The sequence below is a fragment of the Recurvomyces mirabilis genome (assembly GCF_035927965.1).
Source record: "Recurvomyces mirabilis strain CCFEE 5264 chromosome Unknown scaffold_23, whole genome shotgun sequence".
Taxonomy (NCBI): Eukaryota; Fungi; Ascomycota; class Dothideomycetes; order Mycosphaerellales; family Teratosphaeriaceae; genus Recurvomyces; species Recurvomyces mirabilis.
This window is the reverse complement of record NW_027041957.1, coordinates 476,083-490,970: the sequence shown is the minus strand read 5'-3', so window position 1 is coordinate 490,970 and position 14,888 is coordinate 476,083. Positions and strand designations below refer to the sequence as shown.

Below are 14,888 nucleotides of genomic sequence, written 5' to 3'. Positions count from 1 at the left end.
TCCACTACATCAACCTCAACCATAACCTCGCACCCTTCAACGACAAATGGGTCTTCGACCATCACAGCTGCACCAAGCACTACAAGCTATGTGTCTTGCACACACAATTACGCAGACCCCGATCAAGGTATCAATGGCCAATATTGTGTATGTGATAGCTCCACGTTCGGCACGCAAACAGCCACAGAGGGCACTTCGACCAATTACTGCGCCTACACAGCCTTACCATCAGCTACGGTGAACCCTCAGAGTGCTGAAACGACAATGACAAGCAACTGTGAAGTCTGCACGATCTATGGCTTTGCAGATTCTGTCTGCACACCTCTAGCAGGCTGTACACCAACAACCTCAACCACTATACCTCCATCAACGTCGACGACACCATCTACAACGGTATCTACACCACAGACATGTTCGCTATGGACGGAATGTCCGACCTGCCCTCCTGGAGACTCACAGATCTGTATTGGTGCCAATGGACCCATGTATTGCGGCTGTGCACAGAACGGTCGGGTGCGAGCGTAGTAGAATAGACGATAGACTTTATTCAAGAAGGATCCCAATTGCGTGAAGTTTGATCACTCTGGTATATGGCTCACTTCATCGTATCAACGCTGATTACTGCTCGTTGGGAAGCGCGCCAAGCTGCAACATCCCGCTGCCACATACCGCTGCTGCTTTGACTGTGCCACATTGGTGCAGCTTGACTTCAGCCGAACATCAATCTCAATATAAATGACAGTCCTCTCGCTAGAGCTACAGGCTGAGATTCTCTTTAAGATCCTGGATCATTGAGAGAAAATCGTGTCTCTGTTACCGATCGTGAGACGTGATCAGAGACAATGTACTGCTTGCGCGGACCGCAGCTGTCACTTTTACTCGCCACTATCGCGCTGGAAGGGATGGTCACAGATGGAGCAGCCCTTTCTGAAGCTCGGATAGCTTCTGTTAGTCGTCCATTAAATCCAAGTAGCGCAACTCTGATCTAGTCTTCTAGCCTACAGAAGACGTCGCATCATCCGAAAGTCCTCTAGGCCTTCCAACATTTCCCAAGCTCCAGGGACTATCCTGCGAGAATGAAGGCTTCATGAGCATCGACACCGACGGCGTGTACCGCGCCTATCTCGCCGACGGCACAGTCACAGACGCTTCACGTCTGAGTCCTCAGCAGATCCAGATCTTCCTTAGTGCTTGCGAACCATGGGAGAGCACGACTGAAATGCAAGAGTTGCGGACCATATATACAGATGTGGACTCCTCGAGGATTCCGGATGAGCAGCTTCTCAACCCATCGGATAGTGCGCGACCATGGGACAAGATCGCTGCATTTGCTGATGCTGTTGCAACAACGCCAAGAAGAAGGTGCAATGCTGAGGACTAGTGTAATGCCAGGCGCAGACCTAGTGAGCATGGAGCACGAATCTTATGCTCCAACGATGTTTATGAGCAAGTGGCTTCGTATGCAGGTAGATGCTCTTCTATAATACTCTTTTGCGTCTGTGACACTTCCAGTCCCGTAGCAGTTGGAGGTAGCACCTCAACCCCCGACTCCCAAAGAACACACTCCATCTTATCAGCCACCACGATCTCAAGCTCAATCTTAAGACGATACGCCCGCGAGACTTCGCCCCATGTGAAGCTAGTAGGTACATCTAGCAGCGGCCAGACAGCAACAGTAGCCCCATATACCTCTTCGGTACTAGCAAGTCCAACTTTATCTCCCTTCATTATCCTGGTAGACAGTGTCCGGGCAATCTGTGTATCGCTCGTGCTGTAGGCTCTCTCACTCCCGAATCGTGGTTCGTTCACACGAGTGGTCGCCAGGAATTGTACAGTCGCGCTCTCGAGCACAGTGGGCGGCGTCACGGTAGCAGTGGTCTTCTCATTATTCTGACGCATGCTGATGCGGAGCGAAAACGGCTGGTTCAGGCATATTGTCGATGGGATCCCACTGATGTTGACGTCGAGACCGAAGGTCAACTTCTTGGCTCCGCGAAGGAACCCCTTCATGCCATGGCGCCTCTCGTCCAGCGCCGAAAATTGGTTTGACTTGAGCTCAATGGTGCGGACACAGCTCTGAGAAGCATTTTGAGGTGATCGGAAAAGCATGGCTCGTTCATACAGCACGCTGGCCGTAGAGTCCGCATGTATTTCCACATCGATGCCCTGCATGGTGACGTCCAGTCGTATCAAATAGCTAAAATCCGTCCCACACATCCGTGTGCCATCCTGTAAGAAGGACTTCATCGACGGCGGAAGCAGACCGCCTTAAATCTCCTGCCCAGTCCGAAAGTCGATACAGGCATCTGCTACCTCAGGAAACCTCGAGCGGAAAGGCACTTTGATCGTCTGACCGGGTGCACATCTGAATGGTCCTTCTTGAACACACTGTATACTGCGGAAGACTCGTCGTGCTTTGTTGTATTCACGATCCTTGTCCGTCCCAGGTATCTTTATGGCAAGAGAGCCCTCGAAGATAACCTCAATGCGCAGTGGTCCGAAAATATCAAGAGTGGATTGATCTTTGGCAGCCTTCTTCGTCTTAGGTGTGTATGTCAGTGCGATATCTCCGGCAATCCATTCTTGATTTCCGTAGTATCTTCTGTGTGGGCGATGGAGTTCAACGACTGCGTTCAGCTGGCCAAGCGCCATCGTGTCAAAAGAATCTGTGGTCACCCAAGCATGGTTCTGACGTACGAGATTTATTGTCTCGTGTCCATTTAATTTGGCGTTGCGGAAGTGCTGCTTGTTCTTTTGTCGAAGGAGCAGCACTGCCACAATTTTCAACAACATTTGGTGAGTTGGATGAGTGGCTGCGCCACACACGTGCAACATGTTCATGGATATGTAAGGTAAATGGTATATTCTGCACACACCGGACGCTCGTAGGAATCCTTACACCGCCTCAACAGCCTCCCAATTCCCCTTCAGCTCCGGTGGCTGCCCAACAACCACACCCCGAAACAAAGCATCCTGCACGCCCCTCCTGATTCCCGCTTCGAGTGCAACGACAGGCTTATAACCTAACCTCGTCTTCGCCTTGCCAATGTCATAGAACCGCGTCATACACGTATACTGAACCTGCTGCCTGGTCAGATTTGGCTTCCCAAGTCGAAAAGCCCAGAAGATCCATTCCATCAGTGTTGCTATCAGAAGTCCAAATTCCTTTGACAGAACCCAAACTTGGCTCGGTTGCGTCTTATCGCCCGCTGCTGCCCAGCACATTCGGGCAAAATCGAAGAAGTAGACAGGTGAGTCGTTTGTGATGAGAAAAGCTTCGCCATCGACTTTCTCGTGATCCAGGGGTGCGCTGAGGCCGGCGTCTTCGCGGTCGCAGGTGGCGAGGAGGGCGGCGAGGGCAAGGTGGTGCGCGTGTGCTACGTTCGTGATCTCAGTGAAGTCGAAGAGATTCTCGTTTTGGCCGATCTGGATTTTGGTCTGGCCGCGGAAGTAGGCTGAGAGGCCAGGTGGAAGGAGCTGCACGTCGCCGATGCCGAACATGGCGCTTGGTCTGATTGCTGCTGTGAGGAATTTGGGATGGGAGGGGGCACGGTTTGATGCCAGGACGTGCATCTCTGCTTGAGCTTTGGTAGTTGTGTAGTACTCCGGTTGTTGATCTCCCATCATTAGTGGGTATGACTCGTCGGCATTGATGAGGTCGGCCTTGGTGTCGCTAATCACTGAAGCAGAGGACGTGTGTACAAATGCTTTCACATTCGATTCCTGTGCCACGCGAACGAGGGTTTTGGTTCCAGTGACGTTGACATCATACATCAATTGTCTGTTTCCGACGCTGTGGTTCGGACTGGCCGTATGTATGACTGCATTTGGTTGTAGTCTGCCGAAGAGCTTCAGCATTGAGTCGTAGTCTGTGATGTCGCCCTGCTCATATTGTACGCCTGCTATCGGTGTTTGTGGTGGTCGTATGTCCAGTACCGTGATCTTATCGCATGCCCCTCTTGACTCCAGCAGCGACACAATGTGATTGCCCAAGAATCCAATCCCGCCCGTCACCAGCACATGTCCCAGACTCTTCACCTTCTCGTCTCTGTTGTAGTTTGACATCTTGGTCGGCTGATATCTGGCTTCAGTTCAACAAGTATGTCCGCTCCCAAGGTCTTGGAGACAATAAAGTTGCAGTGCTCACAAGACTGTATAAGCTACCTTTCCGTGGCTAGTCGAACCACAAGTTCGTCCGTCGCAATTGAGACTTCGATGCTGCAGGAACGAAAGCGTGCACGGTCCGCGTCCGCGAAATCGAACCATAAATTCAACCACGAAAGGCTCTTGAACAGACAAACACTACTTCAACATCTTGAACATCAATGTCTGGGGACCACGAGAAAATCGACACACATACAGCACCGACTATTCACCTCTATGCAGAGCATCTCCAAAACATTCGAACCTTGAGCATTCAGGCCTCGCTTGCCACGGTCTCGAATCAGGAGACTCGAGCCAAGCTGTCAGCAGATGGCTCGCTGCTGACTTTACAGCATGAAGGCGAGAGCGCGAGCATACAACTACCACTGGACATAGGAAGACACAGCGATGCCATTTTGACCATACCAGCAGCACCTACCAAAGAGTTATCTTTCCGCCTAAGTGTCCAGGAGAAGGCCGACGCGTCAGGCCAACTCGCCGCGAATGGATCCGAGGATGGTCTTATCGAACCGTGGACGGCTAGTGACATGACCGCGCAGACCGAGATGCAATGTGCCGCATGCAATGCTATTCTCGTGCCTCGCGGCGAAATCACGCGGTGGAAAGATCTACCATCCGAGGGCTGGGCAGAAATGATGGAATTCTGGCATTGTCACAAGCCGGATGCACCGCAAAGCCACGACCATAGCCACGGCCGTGATATTGAAAATGCAGGTAGAGGCTTTGCTGCAAACAGTACCCTGGCTGTTCGTACTGGTGTGGGTCTTGTAGGTCCCACGGAGTTTCTGCTTGCGCCAGACGATTGCAAGAGCATAGAAGTAGGTGATATTCCCTTCTTTCTTCCTGGCCTTGGTACTTCGTGCATGGTTTACATCTGCTTGACTGCATGCCACGCCTGGGCTCTTAAGAACCAGCCTTTCGCAGCCATACGGTCGTCCTCACGAAAGTCACGGTATACAGACGCCCTACATCAACGCTTGATTGCTTGATAAGCTAGCATCAACCTCACCCCGGTGATGGTGGATCTGGTGTAAGAGCTTCAGAGTCTAGCATACCTCTGTCGGGTCTTGGAGACCACGGGCTTCGATCGGGATCAGCAATGCTTAGACACAATTATATAGCTACTGTATGCATTTGCTAATACTCATTATCTCTCAGACGCAGATGGCTACTTCATCCCATGTGCCCACCACCAATCTGGTCTGCCAAAGCTGCTCTTCAGCTCTTGGGGTGCTTGATCATGCAACTAGCGGCTATAAACTTCGCAAATCAACCCTCGCCGTGAGCCAGCGAGGTGACTGCAAAGCTGTCTCGTACAGCCACGAGAAATGGCTTTCATGTTCGATCTTGTCCAGTGCTGAGAGTCAAGGCGTACGCCGACTGCTGGTACACGCCACCGGTGAACGAAAGGACACTGCGTGTGTACTGCACCTCTCGCTGTTTGCTCCAGACATCATGATTTCCTCCTCGACCGGAGCCACAGCAGAAGCGATGCGAGTCGCGAAGATTCTGTACAAGGCTGGCACTAGTTCTGATCTCGATAAGCTTGATGGTATGATAAGTACAGAAGGCGAACTTGAATTCGACACGGCGCAGTGGGAGAGTCTAGCATTTCACCTACGACTGAGCTCACACCTACTACCACCAAAGTCGCGCACCTTCCAAGACTGGAATTTTGGTCTGCTAGCTCGCTTCACAGAGGCAGATATCCAGAAAGCAAGGACATGAAGAACCTCTCCTCTTCCACAGAAAGCTGAACATATTGACGATCGACAGGGTAGCTGAAAACTGCTTTGCTTCGACGAAAAGCAGAGATATTATATCGTCGACGTGATTCTCCACCTATAGCGCCGCACGAGTACGCTCCCTCTCGTCGGTCTAAGCATACACGTCTAGTAGCCGCCACACTAGATGTTGATGTTTGGCTGTGTGCAGAGACAATGGAGGAAGTAATCAGCATACACCGCCTGTTCTACCACCCACTCTAGTAATACGCTCCGCCCATGCCCCACATCCTGACATCCGATGCCAACCTCACCGCCTCCGGCCAATCCGGATCATCCTCTTCAGCAGGCGCGCTAGGATTCTTTCCTGCCTTTTGGACACCGCTCCAAAAGTTCTCCGACAGTGTACCCGCTGAACTGACACATTCCCTATGCTTCTTCACCTCACCACCAAAGGGCCAATGTCTCCTCCTGGAACTACTAGCAGATTTGACGACTCTCAGATGCTTCTCCTGGTATCGCCATGTTCGATCTGTGGCTAGCTTATGTTCGGTAACGGTCCTTCGTAGATCGTCCGAGACGACAGCCTGGTCTCGAGCGTTCGTAGTATTGCCACAAGCCTTAGCGAAACGAGAAGTGATTGCTCGTTCGTCTAGACGACCGCGTTGGTAGGCCTCGCTAACGTGTAGTTCGAGCATTTCTTGCAGTTGGGCTTGTGTCACGACTTCGGTATCGGAGAGTTTGGGGCGGAGGTGTTCAGGTGTTTCTGCTGCGCCGCGGGAGAAACGGTTCTTGCGATAGCTTTGAGGGTGTGCTGAGGTGGTCGAGGCTCTGGTGTGTGCTCTTTCACGACGACCTTCGGCTTCTGCTTCGCGACCTGGTCGATAGCTATGTGGGCGCCCTTGATGGACTTCTGAGCCACCATCGACTTGGGCAGACTGCAGGCCATCGGTTGCAGCGGTACAAACACTGCCGTCTTGCTGGTCCTCCACCAACTTCTCCTCATCCGAACCACTTAGAGCAGAGTCCTTACGAAACCAGCTCGACATTTTCCGCTTGACGTTACGGCCGGCGGTGACAACTACACCGGCAGCACTACTCGCACGATGCGTGAATGTGCGCTTCTCTGCGGCCTCCTCTATCTCGGCGACTCCAGCCTCTTTCGCCATACTAAAGGCCTCGTCTGCTGTGACCAGTTCATTCGGTCGAAAGACAATCCCATGCCTCTTCTGCTCTCGACCAAGACACCTACGCAGTGGTGGCAGCATAAGACCTTCGGAACTGTCGCTGCTGTGGACGGTGCTTGCGTCGACATCGGCGATCTCCTTGACCGTGCCACGAATCTGGGAAGATTCTCGCGATTGTCGGTACGAGCTGAAGTGTGATGAGGCGTGGGGACCTATGAGCACGTGGTCCGCTGTCATGCGCGGTCGCTCTAGATGTGGTGGTTGCATGTGGTAGCGGAGAGAGGGCACGTATGGCATGCCGCCTGTCGTGATCTCGTGGGCTCTTGTGGTGGGCGATGGAGGGTTCTCATCACGGGTCTCGTCTGGTGGTGTGGTGGCACCCCAGCCGGCGAAAGTGCTCGGAGAATGGGCCATGATTGCTGTGTTCTACTTCGTAACCTTCGCTTCCTATGGTATGTAGTTGGTAGGAACTAAGATCTCTGTTGCAATATCCATATGCAGAAGTACTGAACGGTGTGGCAGACCTGGAGAGCTCGGGGATATGTTGCGGGAGAGCTGGAGCTGAGATGGAGAAAAGCATGGCCGTGTCTAGATGTACGCTTACCATTGTGCTGTGATTGCCGGTGGATACTTATGACACGGAAGGCAGGCACTGGATGTTGCTTTTAAGGTTTATGGAGAGGGTTGGCAGCTACCAAAATGCTCTGCTACTCGATTAGCGAGGGAAGGTAAGCAACGCACATGCTTAGCAAGAGCACTTACATGTGATCACTTGGAACCATCTCTTCTCAGCAATCTGACAGTGTTTCTACTGTTCCCGACCTTCCTCTTGTCATTGAAGAAGACGGCGTCTGCCTTGGTCTCTTTGAAGGTTTCAGGGGCGGCAGGACACAGAAGTAAAGGTATAGCGTTATGATGGAGCTAATCTCACCATGACTTCGATGCCATTGCTGAGCTCCAGATTTGATTGCGTGAAGCGCTTGGTGAGGTTCCAACACATTGCAGATATGCTTCCCATGCAGTCTGCGAGCCAGTCGCAAGCCCTGTTCGTACACTGGGATCGCACTGCGTAGCCAAGAACCACGCAGCAGAGCCGAAACTCCACTCATCCGTATTCACGAGCTGCAGCACAGCTGCCGGCCCTTGTGTCTGTGCTTGACTGACCTGCGCAGCCGAAACGCCACAGTTCGTGCACACATTGGCAAGGTAGTCGGCGTACTTGGCGTTGAAGGCTGGTGATTGCATATTCCGTGTGCCCTGGCCTGGTACTCCTGGATAATGGTTGACGGAGTACTGAAAGTTGCCACTCTCGTAGAGCATAAGTGACAGCAGTGCAGCCTGCTCTCCAAAAGTATTAATCCCGAAATTCTGGAAGGAGATGGCAATGTATGGAGCAGCTTGCTCAGCGTTTCGACACTCGCCTGCTGCAGGCGCATTATTGCATGAAGCCGTCGCGGGTGAGATCTTGACGATGTCGGCGGCCGATGTTGTGGCTGCACGCTTGACCGGTAAGGCGTTGGCGAAGTTGATGAAAGCTAGGAGAGCGAGAACGACGACCTGCATCGTGACGAAAGGGAGCGAGTGCAGTTTGCAACGCAACAAGTGAAGACGACCAAATCTGACCGAGCGGTAGGGAAGAGATGAAGAGGAGTCGATTGGTGAATATGAGAAATGGAAGGGAATCCATTACCTAGGTGCTTGCTTCCACGGAGCCCATACTGCAACATGCGAATGCGCTAGACTGGAGCCGACCAGTCGCTCTCGATCAAACACCGTCTCGAGATACTCTTCACCCCATTGGGCTCAAGATGATTCGGTAAATGCAGCACTGAAAGACTTCGTTTCATGCGACTAATTCAGCCTGGATCGCAGCCACTATCAAGCATGTTCTCTGACCTGGTGTGGGCAGTCTGCGAGCCTCTCCAATGTGGCAGCCAGCGATAAGGACGGTGTTTTGAGCAGTGAAAGGAAATTGCTATCCATTGGCCATCACGTAACGCCAAGATTCCGGAGTCATGCATTCTCGAACGACGTTGCTGCATCATCCCTTCCAGATGCGGTCAGTCCAGACCATTGACATTCGGAGCTGATAGTCGACGCGCGACGTGTCCGTCTGCACTCTGGCGATTGCGTAGCCAAAAGGTGTCATCATTGTCGACCAGCTGAGCAGCCTGAAGGATTCCGGTTCGTTTCAAACAAGGTGTAAGCTCACTTTCTCGGCCGACAGCTCCCGCTCACCGGTCTGCCGTGTCTGCTTATGCGAGCAATTTTCGCCTCAGGCCATCATGCATTGAACTTCGTCGTTTCTCGACATCTGCTATTGTGGAACAGCAAATGCGATAGCGTGTTGAAGCAGCGCTATCCGTTGTTCAGTGAAGGTCTAGCATCCCGAAGAAAACAAAGTCCTTCAGATATAGCAAAGTGGACGCTGTCACGTTTAACAATAATAGAAGTGTCGGGAAGAGCACAGCCACCACCGACAGCCGCTAGAGCCAATCAGGCCTAAGTGCAATCCATCATCGCTGCTGCCTACGCTGGCGCAGGCAGACGTCTCGTCAAGAGCTCGAGGTGTCCATCGCGGTGTTTCCTGATCTCACGATCACGTCTGCCTTCCTTTCGACAAATCTAACCCGTCAGGCCACGAAACCAGATACGTGGCCGATTTCTTGGACGACTTTTTTTACCTGCACTCACAGAATCCGACCGCCTACGAGAGTGGCCATATCACCACCTGGACAATCTCGTCACTTCTCTGGAAAGGTGGCAGCGACTGAGCTGCGAAGTGAGTGACTCACATCCCCATTGGGCCTGAGCCAGGCTAACGGTTCGCAGAGACCGCCGACGGTACAACCCTCCCCGATCGTCTGGAAACATGCCTTCAGTGCATCCCCGCCGCCGGCCAGCGCATCTCGACCCCGACATGACTCCCTCACTCATCTCCTCCTTCCAGAATATGAACCTCCGCAAGGGCCAGACCTTTTCCAATACCAACAAGACTGAAGACATCTGGGATCCGGTGGAGTCACTTCCTGTGCCCACGGCCGCACGCTCTACAACATGCCCCAAGTCGCTCGAGGATCTTCTCATCGGCGCAGGCGAGCGTCGCACTGCTGAGCTGTTTCAGCGAGTCGACCAGGCCATCGCCACCAACTCCAAGCTGGCCCTCGGCGCCGTGCTATGCGAGCCTGAAGTGCTCCCTGTGCCTACATTCGTGGTTGCTTCTGCTCGGGAAGATACCACTCTACAAAAGGTGCGACCAGACTATCGTCGCCACAGTCACTCTTCGGATAGTGGCATTGGCTCAAGCGTGGCTGACTCGGATTGTGTCTCGCTAAAGTCGACCGGTGAGCAACCCTGCATCCTGCATGCAGTCCGCCCCGCGCAAACGCTAACTTCAAACGCAGAGGAGACATCGACCCGCTCTCCTCTCGTCACTGATGACGAAGACGAAGAAGCTGGACTCAGCGACTACGCTTGCAAGCAAATTCACAAATACATCGTCAAGCCCATCCTTGAAGAGGACGCTCTCAAGGACTTTCACCCGCTCATTCAGGAGGTGCCAGAGCGCATCGGCAACAAGGAGATCACGACTCTCCGTGAACTCGAGAAGACGTTGATATTCTTGGCACCGGTAAGTGGCATTAGTTCTCTATGGGACAATGCGGTTGCTTATTGGAGTTTTGGTGTTCAGGAGTATTCGCGCTCGCCCAGCAAATATCTACGCTTCTGTCAACGAACGATTCGAGTGCTGCATACAACCGTCACGACACTTCACGAGTCAGACCAACGTACGCCCGCCGATCGACCGTATACGCAAGGCTACTTCTTTGATCTGGTCGAGCAGGTGTGTTCTAACAGGTTCTGCGGCCACACGCAGCTGTGTACTGACATCCTTCTTCAGATTCGCAGATACGCACAGATTCTACAAGCTACACGCGAGAGACAGGAACAAGGCAAGAAACTTGGTGAGATGGATTACACTCCGTAAGTTGCTCCACTTTTACATCCTTCGCGCTGCCGCGCCACCGCCAAGCCGTTTGACCGGTCGACTGCGGCACAACACAGTCACACTCAATAGCTTCATGCAAGCTCCTTCTTCCTATTGTCATTGTCCTATTGTCAATGGTCTTTGGTCACGTGTTAATGTACTTTGTACTACAGGGATGAAACTGTCTCACTCCATGGTGGCATGAGTCACAATGGAAAGCCAGCTGAGCTAGTCAGACACATTAAGGACGGCAAAACTATAAGTGTCGCCACCGGCCTCCCTCTTTCTGAGGAAGAGATCACAATGAAGCGACCCATGCCTGCCGACATCGTCGACGATGAGGAAGCCATGCGGTCGATGGCACGCCGCAAGAAGGGTGCCAAGCCTGAGACACATTACTGCCCGGTCGATGCTTGCGACAAAGAGTTCAAGCGACCATGCGATCTCACTAAGCACATCAAGACACACGAGCGTCCATGGAAGTGTCCTGATGACAAGTGTAAGTTCCACGGCCAGGGCTGGCCGACGGAGAAGGAGCTTGAGCGTCACATCAACGACAAGCACTCCGCCGAGCCGCCATCATACCGCTGCCTGTTCCAGCCTTGCCCGTACAACTCCAAGCGTGAGTCGAACTGCAAACAGCACATGGAGAAGGCGCATGGCTGGCAGTACGTCCGTTCGAAGTCAAACGGCAAAGGCAAGGGCAGCAAGACTGTCACTCGTCTGCCGCGTGGTTCGGTGCCGCCATCGCCTTCCTCTACCTTGCTGACGCCATTGACGCCCATTGCGCCGTCGCCTTCTTGGGCGTCAAGCCGTGGCTCCATGCCGCCGCCTCCGTTGGGCGTTGCTGGTCCCAGCAGCTACAATACGCCTTCCTGGACAGCCCCATCGCCTAACTTCTCCGGCAACGACTTTGCGGGACACTTCAACATGAACTTCAACTTCAACGACATGGCCAATTTCCCAACGCCAGCTCTCAGCGACGACCGTCGCGCATCTACAACCAACTCCTCTCACTCAGGCCTGCAGTTGGACGGCAGCTCAGTCGAGAACAGTGTATCACCACAAGATTTGCACTTCGACGACTTCGACTTCAGCAACCTCAACTTCCCACAACCGTCCCCGTACGCTACAGAGGGTGCTAGTTGCTTCGACACCGGCATGGGTGGCGTATCGACCATGGAGCATATCTCTCCCGGCGGCGCTCAGCTCAACCAGACTATAACGGCTCCCCACCACTACGACGCAATGAATATTGATGAAGGTTTCGGCGGCGACTTCACCTTGTACGGCGCCGGCTCTGGTGCCCCCGTCACGACTGGCGGTGATATGTTCGCTCCCCTGCCTACCGATGGCAGCAGCTGGGGAGATTTCGGCGGACACTTCGATTTCAAGACACCAAACATGCCAGCTGGAAACAGTGCTCTTGATGAGCTGTTCCCGGAATTGAAGGGTCATTGATGGGAGACGATACGATACGACACGACACGATTGACGGACGAGATGCGGCGTAAGGCATGAGATCCCCGGAAATAGTCGAAGCACAACAAAACAATCACGTGCTTGCTTGCATGCCTGTCTTCTTACACGGCTGGTAATACATTCGGCGTCGGGATGGAAGGAACTTGGGCAAGAATGACACGGCAACACTGCTCATCCTCTTTCAGAATGCAGTGCGCATGATGGAGCAATGGGTTGGGATGGAGGATACGGAAATGTAGCATGTAGCAGTAGCATAATGGTACGAGATACTCAAACAGCATTATACAGACATCGTGCGATTGTTTCTCACGTTTCTTTCCATTGCGTGAGCGTAATGACACATGTGGCTCTGGCTGCTAGCCTTATAATCGCCGCTGGACTTGAACAGATCATGGCAAGTTGCGGAACCTTCACGGTTCCCAATGTGTCACGAAATTGTAAAAGCAATGCAGCATGATCTGACAGCACGAAGAAGTTTCGATGCGGGAAGGATGACTTCACATGTTTAGTATATCCAATGCATCACTTGTTGGTTCGCAATTCCCTTTACTGCTTAGTCCTTTCAGCCGCATTCATCCCGAAAGTGACTTCACCGGCTCGTGTATGAACCTCTACCGTCTGTTCGCACGAACTTGTCGTCCTTCACGGACAAGCCAAGAGCAAGTCATCCCCGCCTAGACAGAAGGCGCATAAGCTTCCATCGCTTGCTCGCGCGTGATCTCCTTTCCCAATAACCATCCAAATCCGGTATTGATATCCCCAAGAGCCTTTACAGTATTCTGCTCACCAGGCATGAACGCCCAGCTAGCATGAGGACACCCATAGTACAAATCCACTTTCGTCTTGACCCCAGCCTCCTTCAAGACTTCATCGTAGATCAGAACGTCATCTCGGAGCGGATCCATCCCACTGACTGTGAAGAATGTTGGTGGGATCTTGGCGAAGTCGATGAGTTTGTTGGTGTGGAACAAGATGGGGAAACGTAGCTCGGAAGTATTACTTGCGCCAGTATGCTGAGCTATGGCTTCGAGCGCTGCTACATCGAGACCGGGTGCTGTCTTGTTGTGCTCACGAGAGAGAAAGTAATCATTGTATTCGAAAGGAACGTGTTCGGCTTCCATTAGTGAAGGCACAGCTAGCCACTGTCCAGTCAAAGGCGGCGACATCTGAAGCTGAATCGACAGGTTGGTAAGGGCAGCGGAGAGACAGGCCCCGGCCGATGCCCCGCCGATGAGGAAGCCTCTCTTAGGATCGGCATGCAGGTCGCTCCTAGCATGAGCGGCGATCCACTGCAGCGAATCCCAGGCGTCGTGGGCTGGGACAGGCCACTTGTGCTCGGGACTAAGCCGGTAGTCGATGTTGACTACCACAGCATTAAAGAGCCTGACGAGTGCTCTGGCATTCGGCGTGAGCTGGTGACGAGAGCCGGAGATGAAGCCGCCTCCGTACAGGAGCACGATTAATGGACTGCCAGAAGCAGGCTTTTCGGCTGGATGATGGATCTTGATCTTGCTTTGATAGCCGTCACGCATGGTGATCTGGTGTTCTTCCTCGATGAGAGTTGCTTCTGCTGGTCCCAGCTGAGCCATGGCATTGGTCTCGACGCTGTCCATGAAGTCGGCGATACTCTTCGCATCTTGCCAGTCGGCTGGTGGCGTGGGGTCCTCTTGGGCGTACTGGTAGATCTGCAGTTAGCATTAGGAAGTTCCAGAACGGCATACCTCATAGCTCACTTTCAGAATGGATGGTTCAATCTGAGAAGATTTTTCAAGTTCGGATGCTGATAAGAGCATTGTGATTGAAGTCGAAGGTTATTTGCGTGGGCGGGGTGTCAATATACGGCCTCGAGAGGAAAGTGTCGTGTAACGTAACGAGGTTCAGATGGGATGTACACAAGAGGACGTGAAGTGGACAAGCACATTTATGTGAATTCATGGACCCACCTTTGCCGAAGTGGCCTGGGTAGCATATTTGGCCTTTCGACGATATCGTTCATCATCGCCCATGCCTACGTCCGAGTAGCAGGGAAATAGCCAGTGGTGTGATGGAATTGTCCTACTAAGTATCTCGGGAAGGTAGTATCTCTAGATACAGAGGCTCTTGCTATTGGTCAGTGCCCTCCGTTACGTGCGTGAAATTGTGGAGCGAATTTTGGCAGCGTATTCCGGTTGATTGCTTGATCCTGGACTCGCGGTTGCGAACAGTACGTCGACTCATTGACGAGTATGAGATGGGCACCGTAGCCGCATCTTCACAAGTAGACATAGCCACTGAACCTTTACGCATAGCTGCCAGAGGGTGAGACTATGCGCTGTCACTAGTCCAGATTATGCGAAACCTCTC

The 14,888-nt window shown here is 52.8% G+C and overlaps 8 protein-coding genes across 8 annotated transcripts; 3 read left to right on the top strand and 5 right to left on the bottom strand.

Annotated features, from left to right (window-relative positions):
- Positions 1 to 842: 842 nt before the first annotated feature.
- Positions 843 to 1,381, top strand: LTS14_008104 (uncharacterized protein; the record flags this gene model as incomplete). Its single annotated transcript, XM_064840792.1, has 2 exons — positions 843 to 947; positions 998 to 1,381. The coding sequence occupies 2 exons, from the start codon at positions 843 to 845 to the stop codon at positions 1,379 to 1,381; spliced, it is 489 nt and encodes a 162-aa protein (XP_064691823.1).
- Positions 1,382 to 1,440: 59 nt separating this feature from the next.
- Positions 1,441 to 2,172, bottom strand: LTS14_008103 (uncharacterized protein; the record flags this gene model as incomplete). Its single annotated transcript, XM_064840791.1, has 1 exon — positions 1,441 to 2,172. One exon carries the CDS (start codon positions 2,170 to 2,172, stop codon positions 1,441 to 1,443), a length of 732 nt encoding a protein of 243 aa, XP_064691822.1.
- Positions 2,173 to 2,268: 96 nt separating this feature from the next.
- On the bottom strand, positions 2,269 to 4,065 carry ERG26 (erg26, C-3 sterol dehydrogenase; the record flags this gene model as incomplete). The annotated part of the gene is made up of 2 exons (XM_064840790.1): positions 2,269 to 2,866; positions 2,900 to 4,065. 2 exons carry the CDS (start codon positions 4,063 to 4,065, stop codon positions 2,269 to 2,271), a joined length of 1,764 nt encoding a protein of 587 aa, XP_064691821.1.
- A 260-nt stretch (positions 4,066 to 4,325) lies between these two features.
- Positions 4,326 to 5,145, top strand: LTS14_008101 (uncharacterized protein; the record flags this gene model as incomplete). Its single annotated transcript, XM_064840789.1, has 2 exons — positions 4,326 to 4,982; positions 5,089 to 5,145. 2 exons carry the CDS (start codon positions 4,326 to 4,328, stop codon positions 5,143 to 5,145), a joined length of 714 nt encoding a protein of 237 aa, XP_064691820.1.
- A 1,003-nt stretch (positions 5,146 to 6,148) lies between these two features.
- On the bottom strand, positions 6,149 to 7,489 carry LTS14_008100 (uncharacterized protein; the record flags this gene model as incomplete). The annotated part of the gene is made up of 1 exon (XM_064840788.1): positions 6,149 to 7,489. The coding sequence occupies one exon, from the start codon at positions 7,487 to 7,489 to the stop codon at positions 6,149 to 6,151; it is 1,341 nt and encodes a 446-aa protein (XP_064691819.1).
- A 513-nt stretch (positions 7,490 to 8,002) lies between these two features.
- On the bottom strand, positions 8,003 to 8,638 carry LTS14_008099 (uncharacterized protein; the record flags this gene model as incomplete). Its single annotated transcript, XM_064840787.1, has 1 exon — positions 8,003 to 8,638. One exon carries the CDS (start codon positions 8,636 to 8,638, stop codon positions 8,003 to 8,005), a length of 636 nt encoding a protein of 211 aa, XP_064691818.1.
- A 1,309-nt stretch (positions 8,639 to 9,947) lies between these two features.
- On the top strand, positions 9,948 to 12,524 carry LTS14_008098 (uncharacterized protein; the record flags this gene model as incomplete). Its single annotated transcript, XM_064840786.1, has 4 exons — positions 9,948 to 10,706; positions 10,767 to 10,919; positions 10,977 to 11,059; positions 11,237 to 12,524. The coding sequence occupies 4 exons, from the start codon at positions 9,948 to 9,950 to the stop codon at positions 12,522 to 12,524; spliced, it is 2,283 nt and encodes a 760-aa protein (XP_064691817.1).
- Positions 12,525 to 13,219: 695 nt separating this feature from the next.
- On the bottom strand, positions 13,220 to 14,338 carry LTS14_008097 (uncharacterized protein; the record flags this gene model as incomplete). The annotated part of the gene is made up of 2 exons (XM_064840785.1): positions 13,220 to 14,230; positions 14,267 to 14,338. 2 exons carry the CDS (start codon positions 14,336 to 14,338, stop codon positions 13,220 to 13,222), a joined length of 1,083 nt encoding a protein of 360 aa, XP_064691816.1.
- Between the last annotated feature and the right edge of the window lie 550 nt (positions 14,339 to 14,888).